We start from the raw sequence: 15,260 nt of genomic DNA, 5'->3' as shown, positions 1-15,260 counted from the left end.
ATTCACTCCGTAAATTTACCAATTTACTGAAAAATTCAGGAAATTTACAAATTTACTGAGTTTGACACCCAGGAAATTTACAAACTTACTGAAAATTTCAGTAAATTTACAAATTTACTGGTTTGATGAATTTACTGTAACATATACACTCATGGCCGCTTGACAGTGGTATGAGACGGGAAAGCACTCGCAAGTATTCACCGATCAGACATAAAGTAAACACAACAAAGTTTGACAGATTCTACACAATATGCTGCTTTATTACTTGATAATGATTGTTACAATGCACAACATAAGGAGAAAGATGAAGCAGTTACAAATAAGGAAGATAAAGCTATTACATACAGGGAAATAAAATGGGAGTTAATAAGTGTATGTGATTACAACTTTTGGTCATTAGAAAAAGCAAAGTAGAAAAATTCAAATAACAAGAACCACAACAGGAAACATGTTAAAAACAACTACAAGAAAATTGAATCAGATTTGGAACTTCCGATGTGTTTTCTTTGACGTTGTTATGTTCTTCTGCAGGACCAATAATAACAGTATAAGGAGCTGAAGTGTATGAAAATGGCTATATGGTTGGGTAAATGTGCGAACAAAATCTACATTTCAATATTTAGACTAATGTGTTATAGATTTCTAAGATGGGAAAGGGTAATTTTTGGTATTCATACATACGAAATGTTCAATGTAGTTTATCTGTTTATCAGCTATTGCAAAAGCAGGGTACACAAAAGTAATGTCCGAAGAGACTATTTTCCCCAAGGTTAATTCCTGATCACATTTTATCGGCTGGTGATGATCAGTACACATTGAGAGTGACCTAACTGGCAAGGAAACTTAAACCAACATATGTTTACATGGGCGGTATATAGTAATCTGATTGTGTGGTTACATGATCTCAATAGACTGCCGAAGAATATACAATATGTGTCGTATAAGCTCTATAAACATCTCTGGGGCGGTATCGTATTTAGCAACGAGGAAAGAACGATTACACTACACGACTACTAACGATTACGCTTCACGTTTCTCAGAGAGGCTTTTCGAGGCAACAGTGTTCCCCAAGTACACTCCTTTTCCCAAAATGTTGGACAATGTTGGAGAAAAAACCCAAGAGAGGTAATCTTATGCATAGGACGTTTAACTTTAAACAATACGAAACATTCACAGTTAGACAATGTCATCTACTTGTACTAATAGGCAAGATATCCAAACACTACCAAGCTCGGCAGATATACAAAATCCGTATTTTCTGCGATAGTCCCTTCTTCTATTGTCCTTCTTCTTCTTCCTTAACATTCGATAGCTGTGTCTTTCATATCCTGAAGACGGCTGATTTCATTCACTGACAAGTTCAGCACAGGCCTTCAACATTTTATTTTATCATCCATCAAGGCTGGTTAACGTTTTAAGACCTAAACAAATCTGAGATATGAAGGTCTTGAAAGGAGGGGTCTTAAAATGGAGGGGTCTTAAAATGGAGGGGTCTTAAAATGGAGGGGTCTTAAAATGGAGGGGGTCTTAAAATGGAGGGAGTCTTAAAATGGAGGGGGTCTTAAAATGGAGGGGGTCTTAAAATGAAGGGAGTCTTAAAATGAAGGGAGTCTTAAAATGGAGGGGGTCTTAAAATGGAGGGGTCTTAAAATGGAGGGGTCTTGAAAGGAGGGGTCTTAAAAAGGAGGGGTCTTAAAATGGAGGGGTCTTAAAATGGAGGGGTCTTAAAATGGAGGGGTCTGGAAAGGAGGGGTCTTAAAATGGAGGGGTCTTGAAAGGAGGGGTCTTAAAATGGAGGGGGTCTTAAAATGGAGGGGTCTTAAAATGGAGGTATATTTACAGAGGATATCAACAGATTGTCTGAAAAAAGCAAGGTCTTAAACTAAGGGAGTCTTAAACTGGGCCGGGGGTCTCAAAAAGGGGGTCCACTGTAGTCAGTCGCCTCTTCGCCTGTTCATCGCCGACTATTCCTTTGCCCTGTTCCGCCATGGAACAGCATACACATCGGCCTGAGTGGTGTTGTTGTGAGCGTTGCCTGTGAAGGGTGGGTAGTCTGGAGACGGCGTGCCAGCAAGGGGGTCTTCATGTTCAAAGCCAGGGTTCAGTCTCCCACGCGTTTTAAACAATAGGTCCTCTCGGTCGAAGCTCGGGCGCAGGAGCATAGGTGTATGCCTGCCGCGTGCGTTGGAGGTAGGGTAGTTGACATGGCTGTCACGGTGCAGTCTGGGTTGTTTTCCGCTACGTGCGTCATATATTGGAGCCCTGTGTTCGTTCTTGTTTCCACGAAGCAAGGGTCTTTGTCTGGCAGGTGCGTTGATTCCACTGGGACGCAGAGTGGATATCGGGTCTGGCTTTGCATGTCGCAGAGGAGGCATAGTCGTTCTTCCAGCAGGTTCGGAGATGTCCCTCAACCTCTCTGTCATGCTCACCCCATCAACAGATGAAGGGCTGTAGCCACTCGATATGGAACCGTTCAGTTCAGCATCACCAACACGCGGTAAATCCATCCATCCTCCTTCATTCTCATTTTCGTCTGACATTGTAGAAGCTTCGTCCCACGACTCCACGTCCCAAGGAGGGTATCTCTCTTCCACGAGATCCTCATCTGTCACGTTGGTCTGCACTTCCTGGGGTCTCCAGATGGCTGAGGTTGGTCGAGGCAAGGCTTCATCCAGAGTGACGCCACCAGCATACAGAGGTCTCCACATGTTCTTGGCAGGCTTAGGCATTGGCTCGAACGCAGACGCTGGCCTGGAGTCAGAGGGTGAGAACATGTCGTCAGACCGCGGTCCTCCATAGCCTTGGTTGTCAAAGGCCCAGTTTCTGCAGACAATGGTAACAAGTAACAACCTAGAACCTTCTCTTTTGTCATAATTATGTGCTGTGTTTTTTTGCGTGAAGCTGGTCGGACTTCTCAGTGGTTTAAACACGATTTTATTCAAAATACATGACATGAAACTTGTCATTACAGTATTCCAGCAGCTTCGGCGGTTTTGGAAGATACAATCGTACTGAAGAGTCTATCAACAACAATAAAAGTACCAAAGATACGTTTCTACTGGCTGGACCTTTCTTTGACCAGTCAAACTGTTCCAACCAAATACAGGGGCGTGCATATTGATAAACAGTATTCAAAAAACCAAGCAAACCAACATCAATAACACAGTAAAGTTAAACAACATCAGAGAACGAATCAAACAAACGTTCACAACAAACAAAATTCACAGGATTGCAACAAGGGCAAACTAATAACAATACCTGTGATGAGCTGGTGGTCTAGACAACCCGGTACTGTCCTTGAGGTTGATTCCTTTCTTTAAAGTGTCTCTGCAAAGAAAATAGCCATTACACATCAGCGGACTTCAAGTGCGTGAGAACGGGTCAAGGACAAGAGTACAATTAGAAATAACAGAACATCTAAAGACTGTAACAAGAAGCACTCAAACAGGGTCAAAGAAAGACCTTACTCAACAAACACTTATTGCTTTAAAGATACCCTGGGGTCCAAAGGTCGCCGTTATTTCTTTCATCGCCTTCGATCATACGTGAGTACAGTATATTTTGGTCATTTATCTATCTCTCTCACGCGCAGTCACCATTGTTCTGCTTTAAAGAGACGTTATTCACTTTTCAAATCACTTTCAATTTTTGTCTGGCATTTTTCATCAAAAAGACTCATTTCTGTCAATAACACAGACTGTTAATAACACCTTCAATACACAAGCAGAACATACTTGTATTCAGTCTACCAAACCAAATATAGACATCACCCCCCAACTCCAAACGGTCAATTAAAACAATAATAACGAACAAATAAATGACATACTTGACATTTGGCCTATGTTTTTTGTTCTTTCGTATCATGACGACAGCAGCCGCAATCAGTATGACGGCCACAACACTGCAAAGAACGATGGCCGCCGTCTTCTCGGGGTTGGGGTCACATCGGAAGCCATTGATGAGGTCCACGCAGTCTGTGACGGGGCTGCAGGCAGCCTTCCGGCACTCGTCAGTCTCGGTCTGGCACCACTCTCCTGCAGTAAAACATATTTGGTTAAGTACGCTTTGTCTTTTGAGCAAGTTATTCTTTGTAATATCAGAGCTGCCTACCCTAAAAATTACAAGGAGTAATGAGCCCAGCCAAAAAGAGTAATCTGGTGGTAGAAAGAGTAGTTTTTCGTTGCCAAAAGTAACGGCCATCGTTGGGTGTGACTAGAAGGAGAACCCAAAATAAAGAATATGACACTACCTTGCCTGTAGACATCCTCATTTTTCTCCCAATAGTTGTTCATAAAGTCTTGCAGGACACAAACATTCTTCTGCACACTTTCTGTTCATATTCAGTTGCTTCGCAAAAATAAAATGTCATTGATTTTCTCGTAGTTTGGAATAAAATTCGTAGTAAATTACGCCCAAATCGTAAGGGTAGGCAGGTCTGTAATATGCTTATTTTCCTTGTCGAATCCTCGTGTGCATATTTAGGTCGGCAACACTAGACTTCAGTAGAAACAGTGCCCTCTTGAACGTACTTGGACAATGCCAAGATTCCCTCTTTTTAGTTAAAAGCAAAGATAGAGAGAGATTGAGAGAGAGAGAGAGAGAGAGAGATAGAGAGAGAGAGAGAGAGAGAGAGACACAGAGACAGACAGACAGAGAGAGACAGACAGACAGACAGAGACAGACAGACAGAGACAGAGAGAGACAGACAGACAGAGAGAGACAGACAGAGAGAGACAGACAGACAGACAGAGACAGACAGACAGACACCGAGACGATGTGGCTTCTACTCACCTTCATACCCTGGGTCACAGTGACACCGGAAAGGATCAAAGGTGAAGGCTCTCCGGGGGTCAAGGCAAGACCCAGTGGGCGTGGTGACCTCACAATGTCCGTACACGCAGGGACTGATCATGACGTGCACGCCCAACGTCAGCTGCAGGCTGTAGTCCCCGGCCACGTCACGCACTCTGACGTCATAGCTGACCTCTCCATGGTAACTGTCCCCTAGTCGCAGCGACACAGCCCTGGCCCCTGCACCCCCTGCAGTCCCTGATACGTTTAGTCCTGAAAGACGAGGGTCCTCCAAACTGACGTCAGTCACGTCAAAAGTAGCGTTGACGTCATCTCGGGTGTGGTTGACGAAGACGAGTGTGTCGTTAACATCCACATCCCCATAGACGATGAGACCTAGGTCGACCAAGGAGGTGGTGTTCCCTTCCACCAGCACTGACACGTTGATACCGTTACCAGCTGCGGGGCCCACCAGCAGTTCAACCCATACGTTGCTGTCGTTGGTGCCTTGCACAGTGAAATAGAAAATTTAGATATGGCTGATTTGAGGGACACCTTTATTTTGTCGAAAAATGAAATTAAAAAACAACAACAATAGAAAAGAAAACAGCAAAAGGACGCTGGACACATTGTGCAGAGATTCTGAGAAAACATTGAATTTTAACGCAAACTAAACATGTGGTAGCTTTGAAGCAAAGTATTAAACATCACTGAGGTACAGGACACACACAATCTGCTCCACATATACCCTTTGTCGTACTCTGGCTATTTCGTGAAACATATAAAATCCCTCGCTGTTTCGTTTTAACATGTTATTTTTACAAAAAGCTAATATTGTATTTATGATAACTGAAACAGAAGCAGTGGGTTGAGAACTGAGCAAGATCAACACTTGGTCTTCAGCCTAACCACAGCATCCATAAAAGATAGATACCATCACGGAGATTGGAAAGATAGATACCATCACGGAGATTGGAGTGCCTTTTTTTTTAAATGGGGTTGTCTCAGCTCTCACACAAGTCGGTTCGATAAAACAGTAACAACAAATTAAATGTCACGAAGATAACTGAAAGAAACGTATAGGGGTATAAGAATAAAGCAAAATCAACTTGACTTCCGACTACCAACGCTAACCTTCTGTGAAACATACATTCTTGTAGAAGAAGAAAATAAAGACTGCAGTGCCTTTTTCCAGATAGGCTTATCTCAACTCTCAATCAGGTGGTAAGAAAATAAGATATATCACACATTATATGAACACTGTAAACAGAAGTGTTCCACTTTTGAACACATATTTTGTAACCAGTGGTGAACACTGACGAACCATATATTTCTACTCGAAAAAGTAGCAAAGATGGTAAACAATATTATTAAGTGTTTACCATGTGTGCTATTTTTGCTAGTGTTCACAACTGGTTACAAAAAGTCTCTTCAGAAGTGGAACACTTTAGTTTACAGTTAAGACAACAAAATCCGACGAAAGTACATACCTGCCAGGTAGAAAAGGTTGGGAGGATCGTTGACGCCGGCCACACTGACGGTCAGCGAGACGTTGACCACGTTGGGCACAACCCCCGCCCTCTTGGACGCTTCGTCAAGCTTCTCCACGCCCTGCAACACTATGACGTCACTGCCGACGTAATTCCCCTCCGGCACGTACGTCACCTGTCCGTCTGACGTCACAGTGACCGTGCCGTGCAGGGGTGCCTGCAGCAAGGTGAACGTCATGACGTCATCCTCGTCATCAGTGTAAGTGATGACGATGCCAGATTTGACGTCATCTTCACGGAGAACCAGAGACGTGTTCCGGACGGCTGGGGGAGTGTTGGGAGGGATAGGTCCCACTACGGCTACGGTAAACATGCGTGGAGTGAGAGGGGTGGGGGTAGGGGTGTCTACACTGCGCCTGCGACGTTGTCCTCCTGAGTTTGATGTGTTGCAGCGGTCCACAAATACACCGAAACAGACCTGTGGAAATGAAACGTATGTAGGTCAAACATTGTTTTATGGATTGTGAAGAAAATGAAATCAAGCGTTTACTAATGAACGGCCAATCACACACACACACACACACACACACACACACACACACACACACACACACACACACAGACACACACACACATATCTTTTTACTTACTTTGCTGTGTATTTGTCCAGTTTGGTTGTTGTAGGTTTGTGTCGAAAAAGGGCACAATTCAACAACAGACTTCCATTCCTGGCACTCTGAAAGTATTGTAGCACAAGCAGGTCAACGGTTTTCAAGACTTGCATAAAGCACCGAATCCATACCTCAACCATTCACCCTACATAGCTCTCTCTCTCTCTCTCTCTCTCTCTCTTTCTCTCTCTCCCACACACACACACACACACACACACACACACACACACACACACACACACACATACACACATACACACACACACACACACACATTCTCTCATACCCCATCCCATGGACACTCTCCAAGTATCTTATCACTCTACCACTTACCAGCAACCCAGAAGAGCAGCATGACGTCAGATCCAGGCGGGACTATGACGTCAGCAGACACCGGATACACGAGGTCAACGTCATCTTCAAACTTCACATCAGCCACAGGCGACAGGTACAAGTGGGGGCCAGGGAGACTGACCAACCTGTTTTGACCAAATGAAAAAGCTTTGTTAAATTATGACGCTTCCATGTCCACGTTTCCCTTGCGAGCTGCGTTCTTCAATGGTTCGGTTATGAGGAATTTCATTGTATGGTCATCTGAACAAGCATGCTACGTTTCACTCGACTAAGTATGTTCGATAGGTACAATAATTCATTACAGTGCAGTGTGATCAACAGTTTGTCGGGAAGCAACAATCTACTTTAGGCCAAAAAAAAAGGTCTGTTTACGGTAACATAGGCCAAAAAAATAGGGTCGGTAGGTCGGGATTTTTTTAACTTTTTTTTCTTTCTCCCAAAAACCATATTTTTACGTGGTTTTTTTTCTCTCCCCCAAATGCCAAAAAAACGTCTAGGGTCGCGCGAAAAAAATAGGGTCGGTCGGGTTACCGTAAACAGACTATTTTTTGGGGGGGGCCTTAATGTCGATTCTTTATCGTTATGCTTTCACACAAACCATTAGGTTGAAAAGACTTACTTTTAACGACAGAAGTACATCCCCCCCCCCCCCCTATCAACTGCTGTTTGATACTATTGTCCACGCACAGAAATCGGGTTTTCTAACTTCCTGAGAGATTGTATACAATGTCGGGGTGCGGGGATAGTTCATTTTAAGTGCCTGTGATGTCTGCCTTTCTGACAATATCGGAACGTACGTACTGCTGCTTTCTTTTCAATTTGTAAGAACCTGACATTTTGATTCGCCATAAAACAGTTTGTTAATGTTTTCTGCGACAATATAAATGCATCTGCACGGACAATACAAGTGCGTCTGCACGGACAACACAAGTGCGTCTGCCCGGACAATACAAGTGCGTCTGCACGGACAATACAAATGCGTCTGCACGGACAACACCAGTGCGTCTGCACGGACAAAACAAGTGCGTGTTGACGGACAAAACAAGTGCGTCTGCACGGACAATACAAATGCGTCTGCACGGACAATACAAATGCGTCTGCACGGACAATACAAATGCGTCTGCACGGACAATATAAATGCATCTGCACGGACAATACAAGTGCGTCTGCACGGACAACACAAGTGCGTCTGCCCGGACAATACAAGTGCGTCTGCACGGACAATACACATGCGTCTGCACGGACAACACCAGTGCGTCTGCACGGACAAAACAAGCGCGTGTTCACGGACAAAACAAGTGCGTGTTGACGGAGAAGACTACTGACCTCTGTCTCAGCAGTCTTGACGTGCGGTCTAGCGGATCAGGCCGAACAATGAAGGAAACAAATTGTACAGACGCTGCAGTTCCGTAGACAGCATTCAGATCATCCTCTTCCAGACTGCCCACCATTACACCGCCACTTGTCACTGCAAAACAAAATAATCTCTGATTTGAAAATTCGATTTTTGAAGGAGGTGTTAATCATATAAATGAAACAGACAAAACTACACCAAGAAGATCGCCGTTGGATTGACGTACGAATTTATACTCGTACATTAAGGAGCATGTTAGGTTTGCATTTGTGTGCATTAGTTTCCTGAAAAGCCTGTCTGCTGATGTTGGTGCACCCTAACCCCAAGTTCACCTTAAACTGTATAAGAGCTTTCATTTTTAAAATAAATTTCTATCGTCAAGAACGGCACAATATCAACATTATAAGTCCAAAGTTGATGTTTGCTTCTAAAAAGCAACGTTTAGAGTGTTTCACCTTTTGGAAGTCAGCTTCCAGACTAAATACATGACGTAATGTACTTGTATGCCTTAAGCACATGCAGACAGTTACATGCAGCATACGTACATGAGCTTAAAAGGCTTACATGAGATGCGGATTTTGATGTCATCAGATGATGACTGGGAGGAGGTGGATCGTGTGTTTCCCCCCACACGCAGAGTTGTGTTGCCAGCAAGAACAAGCTGGTCACCCTCTCCTGAAAGTAAAATGACAAAACATCCACAATTGTTAACATTTCGCATGAAGAGAAAAAATAATCATGTGAATATAAGGACATCTTTTTAGGGTTTTTCTTAATTTCTTATATTCCACAAAGGAGAACCTATGAACATTCATTACTGCAACGAATTGTGACCCTTCACGACGGTATGAGTCGCATGTCACCTTTGCATGATTTTCATATTTTTACATTTTCCTGAAGAGTTTTTTATGCTCTATCCAGTGGTGAAAACCGTTTTAGAAAAGAGCGAAAACTGTTTGAGTTATAAGCCTGTGACTAAGGTGACCCTCACACTGTTACCAGACACTCCCCGGACTTGTATTAAGCCTAGCGCAGAACCGCGCGAGGTGACATGCGACTCATTTCGTGGTGGAGGGTCACAATTAGGAGTCAGAGCTAGGACAACTCAAAGAATACGAGAGCAGGAAATAGTTGCAACTTTTCAATCAACACCAAGCAGGACTCCTCAAACGGTAGAGCACGTCCCTGCGTCCTAGATACGCGCTAGGAGCCAAAATCACTTACTTAAAATTCATAGAGCGGGTCCCGGGACGCACTAACTTTCGGGCCCCTCGATTCTTGGGACCCTCTAAAACTCCGCTTAAACATTAAAAGTGGGAGTCCCGGGACCCTCTATATATAAAGGGCGTCCGTGGGGAGCCCTGCCTAGTATCACCGAGTAGTTTTACAATTAATGAACAAACACAGAAGAAAAAGAATCATAATAGCCAACAACAAAAGCTCACGCTGAATGCACACAGGCTCCATGGCAGGCCCCTCAGTGACAGTGTGAGAACGTGACACTCCGTACACGCTCTGTCTGAGGCAGCGCCCTGGCTCCATTCGGAACACAGCTCCTGACACAGCGTCTGTAAGATTGGAGGGTTGGAAGTTCATGTTGACGTAGTCCTGTACGGTGATGTTGGTGGTTTGACCCTCCAGTTCAACGTAGCCGTTGACTATGGCCACGGTGGTCACGTTGCGGTTGGCTACGACGCTGCGGGGAAAGATGTCGTCCTTGCCTGGCTGAGTCCCGATGGACCATTCTGAAAGGACATAGCATTTTCCCGATTTACATCCAAGGCTAAACTGAATAGAAACAGCAGAGACAGTGCACCATGAAGCAACATATCACACAAAACCGTTTTTCTTCTTCTTCTTCTGCGTTCATGGGCAGAAACTCCCAAGTACACTCGTGTTTTGTGCACGAGTGGGTTTTTACGTGTATGACCGTTTTTACCCCGCCATTTAAGCAGCCATACGCCTCTTTCGGGGGAACAACCCCGTTCCCTACGGCAAAGGGCTAACTCGCTGCAGTTGGCTTCAACACTGAGGGGGGAAGGTATCATCCTTGTTTGGCTGAGTCCCAATGAAACATTCTGAAAGGACATGATGAATTTGCCGACTTATGTAGACCTACACGACTGAGCTAAAGAGGAAACGGCCAGGACAAGCAGTGTACCGTAAAACATAATACACCATGAACGTTTTAGGAACTACATAAATCAAATATTCGAGTTTTCTGAGGGTAACAGGTTTCAAACATTATATCCTGGATGACATGTAACATATTTGACAGAAGACTGATCATGATGATTACAACGAGCGTTAACAAAGCAGGAATATGATTCTGCCGGTGCATTGTATGTCAAGGAATGCTTGGAGAAGTGATGCATGAGATGATGATGATGATGATGATGATGACGATGATGAAGATGATGATGATGATGATGATGATGATGTTGATGATGAAGATGGCAATGACTAAATGATGATGATGATAATGCTGATGATCCCTTTCTTCTTCTTCTTCTTCGTTCATGGGCTGAAACTCCCACGTTCACTCATGTTTTAGCACGAGTGGATTTTAACGTGTATGACCGTTTTTTCCCCGCCACGCCAATTTCGGGGGATAATGCTGATGATGATGATGATGATGATGATGATGACGATGATGATGGCAATGACTAATTGATGATGATGATAATGCTGATGCATGAGATGATGATGATGATGATGATGATGATGATGATGATGATGGCAATGACTAATTGATGATGATGATGATGATGGCAATGACTTCTTGATGATGATGATGGAAATGACATATAGATGATGATGATGATGATGATGATGATGATGATGATGAAGATGATGATGATGATGATGATGATGATGATGATGATGATGATGATGATGATGATGGCGACTACAATGAAGAAGATGGAAGAAGATGGAGTTGAGTAGAACACGACGTCGAATGAACATATATTCAAACACAAGTCTTACCTATCATGACTGGCCCGTTGTCACTTTCTTCAGCGGTCGTCTGAAAGTTGAGGCTGAGTTTCATCGTGTCAGTTCTATTGGTGAAGGCCACGCTTTCCCCTGACACGTTCATCACCTTGGTAACATTGGCAGGGGCAGGTGCCATGACAGACATATCAGGTGGTGACACAGACACAGTAAAGGGAACGCTGGTTGTGACAGACAGGCCAGCAGGATTGAACACTCGCAGGGACACGTGGTAGGTGGATCCGTCAGTTAGACTGGGGTTCAGATTCTTGAAGACATGCTTGGAGGCCAACCTGTCAAAAGCAAACTATTCATGAGTGTGATCACTTATCTGTCTACCGGCACGGTTGGCCTAGTGGTAAGGCGTCCGCCCCGTGATCGGGAGGTCGTGGGTTCGAAGCCCGGCCGGGTCATACCTAAGACTTTAAAATTGGCAATCTAGTGGCTGCTCCGCCTGGCGTCTGGCATTATGGGGTTAGTGCTAGGACGGGTTGGTCCGGTGTCAGAATAATGTGACTGGGTGAGACATGAAGCCTGTGCTGCGACTTCTGTCTTGTGTGTGGCGCACGTTATATGTCAAAGCAGCACCGCCCTGATATGGCCCTTCGTGGTCGGCTGGGCGTTAAGCAAACAAACAAACAAACAAACTTATCTGTCTATAGCTTTAATCATTTAATTTTGTATTGCATGTGTCATGAGCAAACTCTTTATAAATGTAAGGAATATCTCAATGTAAGGAATATCTCTCTACAGCTTTCATTGCTTTTTATTTCTAATTTGTATTCCATATATAATGTTACTTCTGGCAGCATTTTATTCCGTCGGTCCTTTGGGTATTATCACTGTCATATCACAGTTCCTCTCCCTCCCTTGAACTGCCCCCCCCCCCCCCCTCCGTTCCCAACCCATGCTTTCTAGTTAAACTCAAACTCCCTTACTGTCCCTTTAAGTGCGAAAACGCACTTATTAAAATTATTGCATACTGAAACCCCTTTGCATGAAATCAAAAATAGATCTATGAAAACACTTTCCAACGTTTAATGTATGTACATTCTCCTCCAACCAACAGATTTTTACCTGTCAACTTCAATCCACGATGCCACGTCATCCACTCCAGACTGGGTCCCAACACACAGCCACTGTGACGTCATGTCTGACACGTCTTCCGACACCTCCCACACGGCGCCCACAGAGCTGTTCGTCCCTATGTAGTCCACTGCCTGGCCCTCTTCGTAAGACGGGTCTGCTCGGGTAAGATAGGATGAGTTAAGTTAAGTTAAGTTAAGTTAAGTTAAGTTAAGTTAAGTTAAGTTAAGTTAAGTAAGTTAAGGTAAGGTAAGGTAAGGTAAGGTAAGGTAAGGTAAGGTAAGGTAAGGTAAGGTAAGGTAAAGTAACGTAACGTAGCGTAACATTAGGGAAGAAGGTTCAAGATGGAAGCAATTGCTGTTTGTTTTGTTTCAATCAACCCTCGGCAATGAGCAAATCGTAAAATGTAAAAATACACATACAGACAAACAGACACACACTGAAAGACACAGCGCTCACAATACCATAAGACACAGAAGAGAAACACAGAGACCCGGAGAGACAGACATACACATGAACAGTACTCCCATAAGACAGAAAAGGTAATAAAGACGAAAGTAGAGCCCCAGACTCACCGATGCAGTAGATGTCATTAACAACAGGAGGCGAGGTGTCGACAGTCAGAGCAGACGACTTAGCCATGGTCACGTGACCGCTCTGTGACGTCACCTTCACGTCCAAGTAATACATCGGCAGCTGCAGGTTGTCGAGCATCTCTGACGCAGACACGTTGACGTCAGCACTGACGTTGGGTGGCGATACCGAAATGCTGTCTCTCATTGCATCGTTGGCGGCCGTAAGCCTTAGTCCGTTGAGAGATAGGGGGAGGATGTTGTATCCAGAATCCAAGCGGTTGCGGCACGACGCAGAGCAGATGTTGGTACAGCCGTTCAGGCACGGAATGCAGAACGTCTTCAGCAGACGGAAGGGAGCAACGTCAGCCGTCTGGTTGAAGCTGCTGGACACTCCCACCCACACGTCTCTCAGGCCCACGTTGCTGTCCATGAAAGGCGATCCGTGGGAGCATGCTGGACGTGGCCAGGCCGGAGTCTTGACCGCCGTTACCTTGGCAAGAGACCTGAAGGGCGTGAGAGGGTCAGTCACGGGTGGGACATAACCATCAAGATTCCAGGTGTACATGGTGAGAGTCAGGTTATGGAGGAAATTCAGACCAGTGAATCCAGCTTGAACCTGATCGTTCACAGACAGTGTCACCTCCAATCCTCCTCCCGCAATGGTCTTCAGAGTAAACACGTAGTCTGCTGGAGTGGATGTTGGGTTAAAGTCCAGTGACAGCCGGGTCTGCTTCAGTTTCAGCGCGTCCTGGGCCCAAAACAGCGTCATCATCGTCCCGTCCACTTCAGCGAATGAAACACCGAAGCCGTAATCACTCTCCGGTAACATCCTGCTCCGGTTAGAAGAATCGTCTCTTGCGCAGTCGTCAAGTGTAGTATCGCAGCCGTCTGAAGCTGTGAGTATTTCGCTCTGATCGGAGAAAGGGGGCAGGAGAGACGGCGAGGAGAGAGAAACTCCTGTAAGAACACGCTGGCCTGATGCCGCAGTCATGCGAAAGGTGTAGCTCCCTTCCACCAGGAACAAGTTGTTCAGCTGCACCGCTCCTCTGTCCACACCGGTCAAACGTGTGTTGTGTTGCAGCAGCAGTGAAATCCCCGTGTCCTCTATGAAAACACAATCACTGCTGAAGTTCTCATGCGCAGCGTCCCACAGGAGTCGATTCTTGTCAGAAATCATGTCAATCTCCGTCCTACACTCAGTCTCAGTGTCCCTGGAGCTGACAGCAATCATGCCTTTCACAGTGTCTGTCCGTGACGAAAAGATCTGCTCCTCGCCTGTCCAGTCTGTGCCCAGCTTGACCGCTCCTGACGTAGGCGGAGAGACGCTGACCAGCAGAGGTTTACTCGTAGCTCGAGTTTCCAGCCTGGCCCTGTTGGTCAGTTGGACTTTGAGATAGTACATTCCGCTGTCACCCAGGTCGAGGTCTCTCATGGTGATCTGGAGTTCTTCTCTCGCCGTCACCTCTCCGACCAGAAGGTCCTGCGGTGAGGGCAACCCACAGTTCTGACTGGAGAACAGTTGCACCCTGGCAGTATCAATGCCACTCTCTTCGTCAAGAAAATCAGTCAGGTCGACAAAGAGCGTGTCCCTAGAATGCAGAAAGGTGACGGTGTCTGTGTCATATCCCTGCACGATGATGTCCCCAGAAACAGGAGGCGTTGTGTCCACACGAATGGGGTCCGAGACAACGGCTGAACAGTGCGACATCAAATCTTCTGCCATCACTGTGACGTAGTACGATCCGTCATGATCGAGGCTCAAACCATGGATGGCAACCAGAGACTGCGCCTCAACAAATCCGAGAGTGTTAATGTCGTAAGAAAAACTGTGGTTGAGCATGACAGCACAGTCTCTGGTAGAGTTGTCCCACGGTGGGCGGAGACTGCTGACTGCCACGTAATATCTCAAGTCTCCAAAGTCAGACACAAACCCATCCCAAGCCAC

The 15,260-nt window shown here is 45.2% G+C and overlaps 1 protein-coding gene across 1 annotated transcript in view; it reads right to left on the bottom strand.

Annotated features, from left to right (window-relative positions):
* Positions 1 to 230: 230 nt before the first annotated feature.
* The window catches only part of LOC138959990 (uncharacterized), a 68,520-nt gene continuing 53,490 nt past the window's right edge, over positions 231 to 15,260 (bottom strand). Inside the window, exons 48-60 of the mRNA XM_070331707.1 lie at positions 13,316 to 15,260; positions 12,732 to 12,897; positions 11,649 to 11,947; positions 10,106 to 10,405; positions 9,225 to 9,335; positions 8,633 to 8,774; positions 7,286 to 7,431; positions 6,932 to 7,017; positions 6,282 to 6,759; positions 4,792 to 5,298; positions 3,827 to 4,034; positions 3,259 to 3,327; positions 231 to 2,823 (exon numbers count right to left, since the gene is read on the bottom strand). The exon at positions 13,316 to 15,260 is cut by the window's right edge and continues 274 nt beyond it. Of these exons, the coding sequence (XP_070187808.1) occupies positions 1,965 to 2,823; positions 3,259 to 3,327; positions 3,827 to 4,034; positions 4,792 to 5,298; positions 6,282 to 6,759; positions 6,932 to 7,017; positions 7,286 to 7,431; positions 8,633 to 8,774; positions 9,225 to 9,335; positions 10,106 to 10,405; positions 11,649 to 11,947; positions 12,732 to 12,897; positions 13,316 to 15,260 (5,316 nt within the window). The 3' untranslated portion in view covers positions 231 to 1,964. The remainder of the gene's footprint in view (positions 2,824 to 3,258; positions 3,328 to 3,826; positions 4,035 to 4,791; positions 5,299 to 6,281; positions 6,760 to 6,931; positions 7,018 to 7,285; positions 7,432 to 8,632; positions 8,775 to 9,224; positions 9,336 to 10,105; positions 10,406 to 11,648; positions 11,948 to 12,731; positions 12,898 to 13,315) is intronic.

This window comes from Littorina saxatilis, linkage group LG1, assembly GCF_037325665.1.
Source record: "Littorina saxatilis isolate snail1 linkage group LG1, US_GU_Lsax_2.0, whole genome shotgun sequence".
NCBI lineage: Eukaryota > Metazoa > Mollusca > Gastropoda > Littorinimorpha > Littorinidae > Littorina > Littorina saxatilis.
This window is presented reverse-complemented; position numbering and strand designations above follow the sequence as displayed.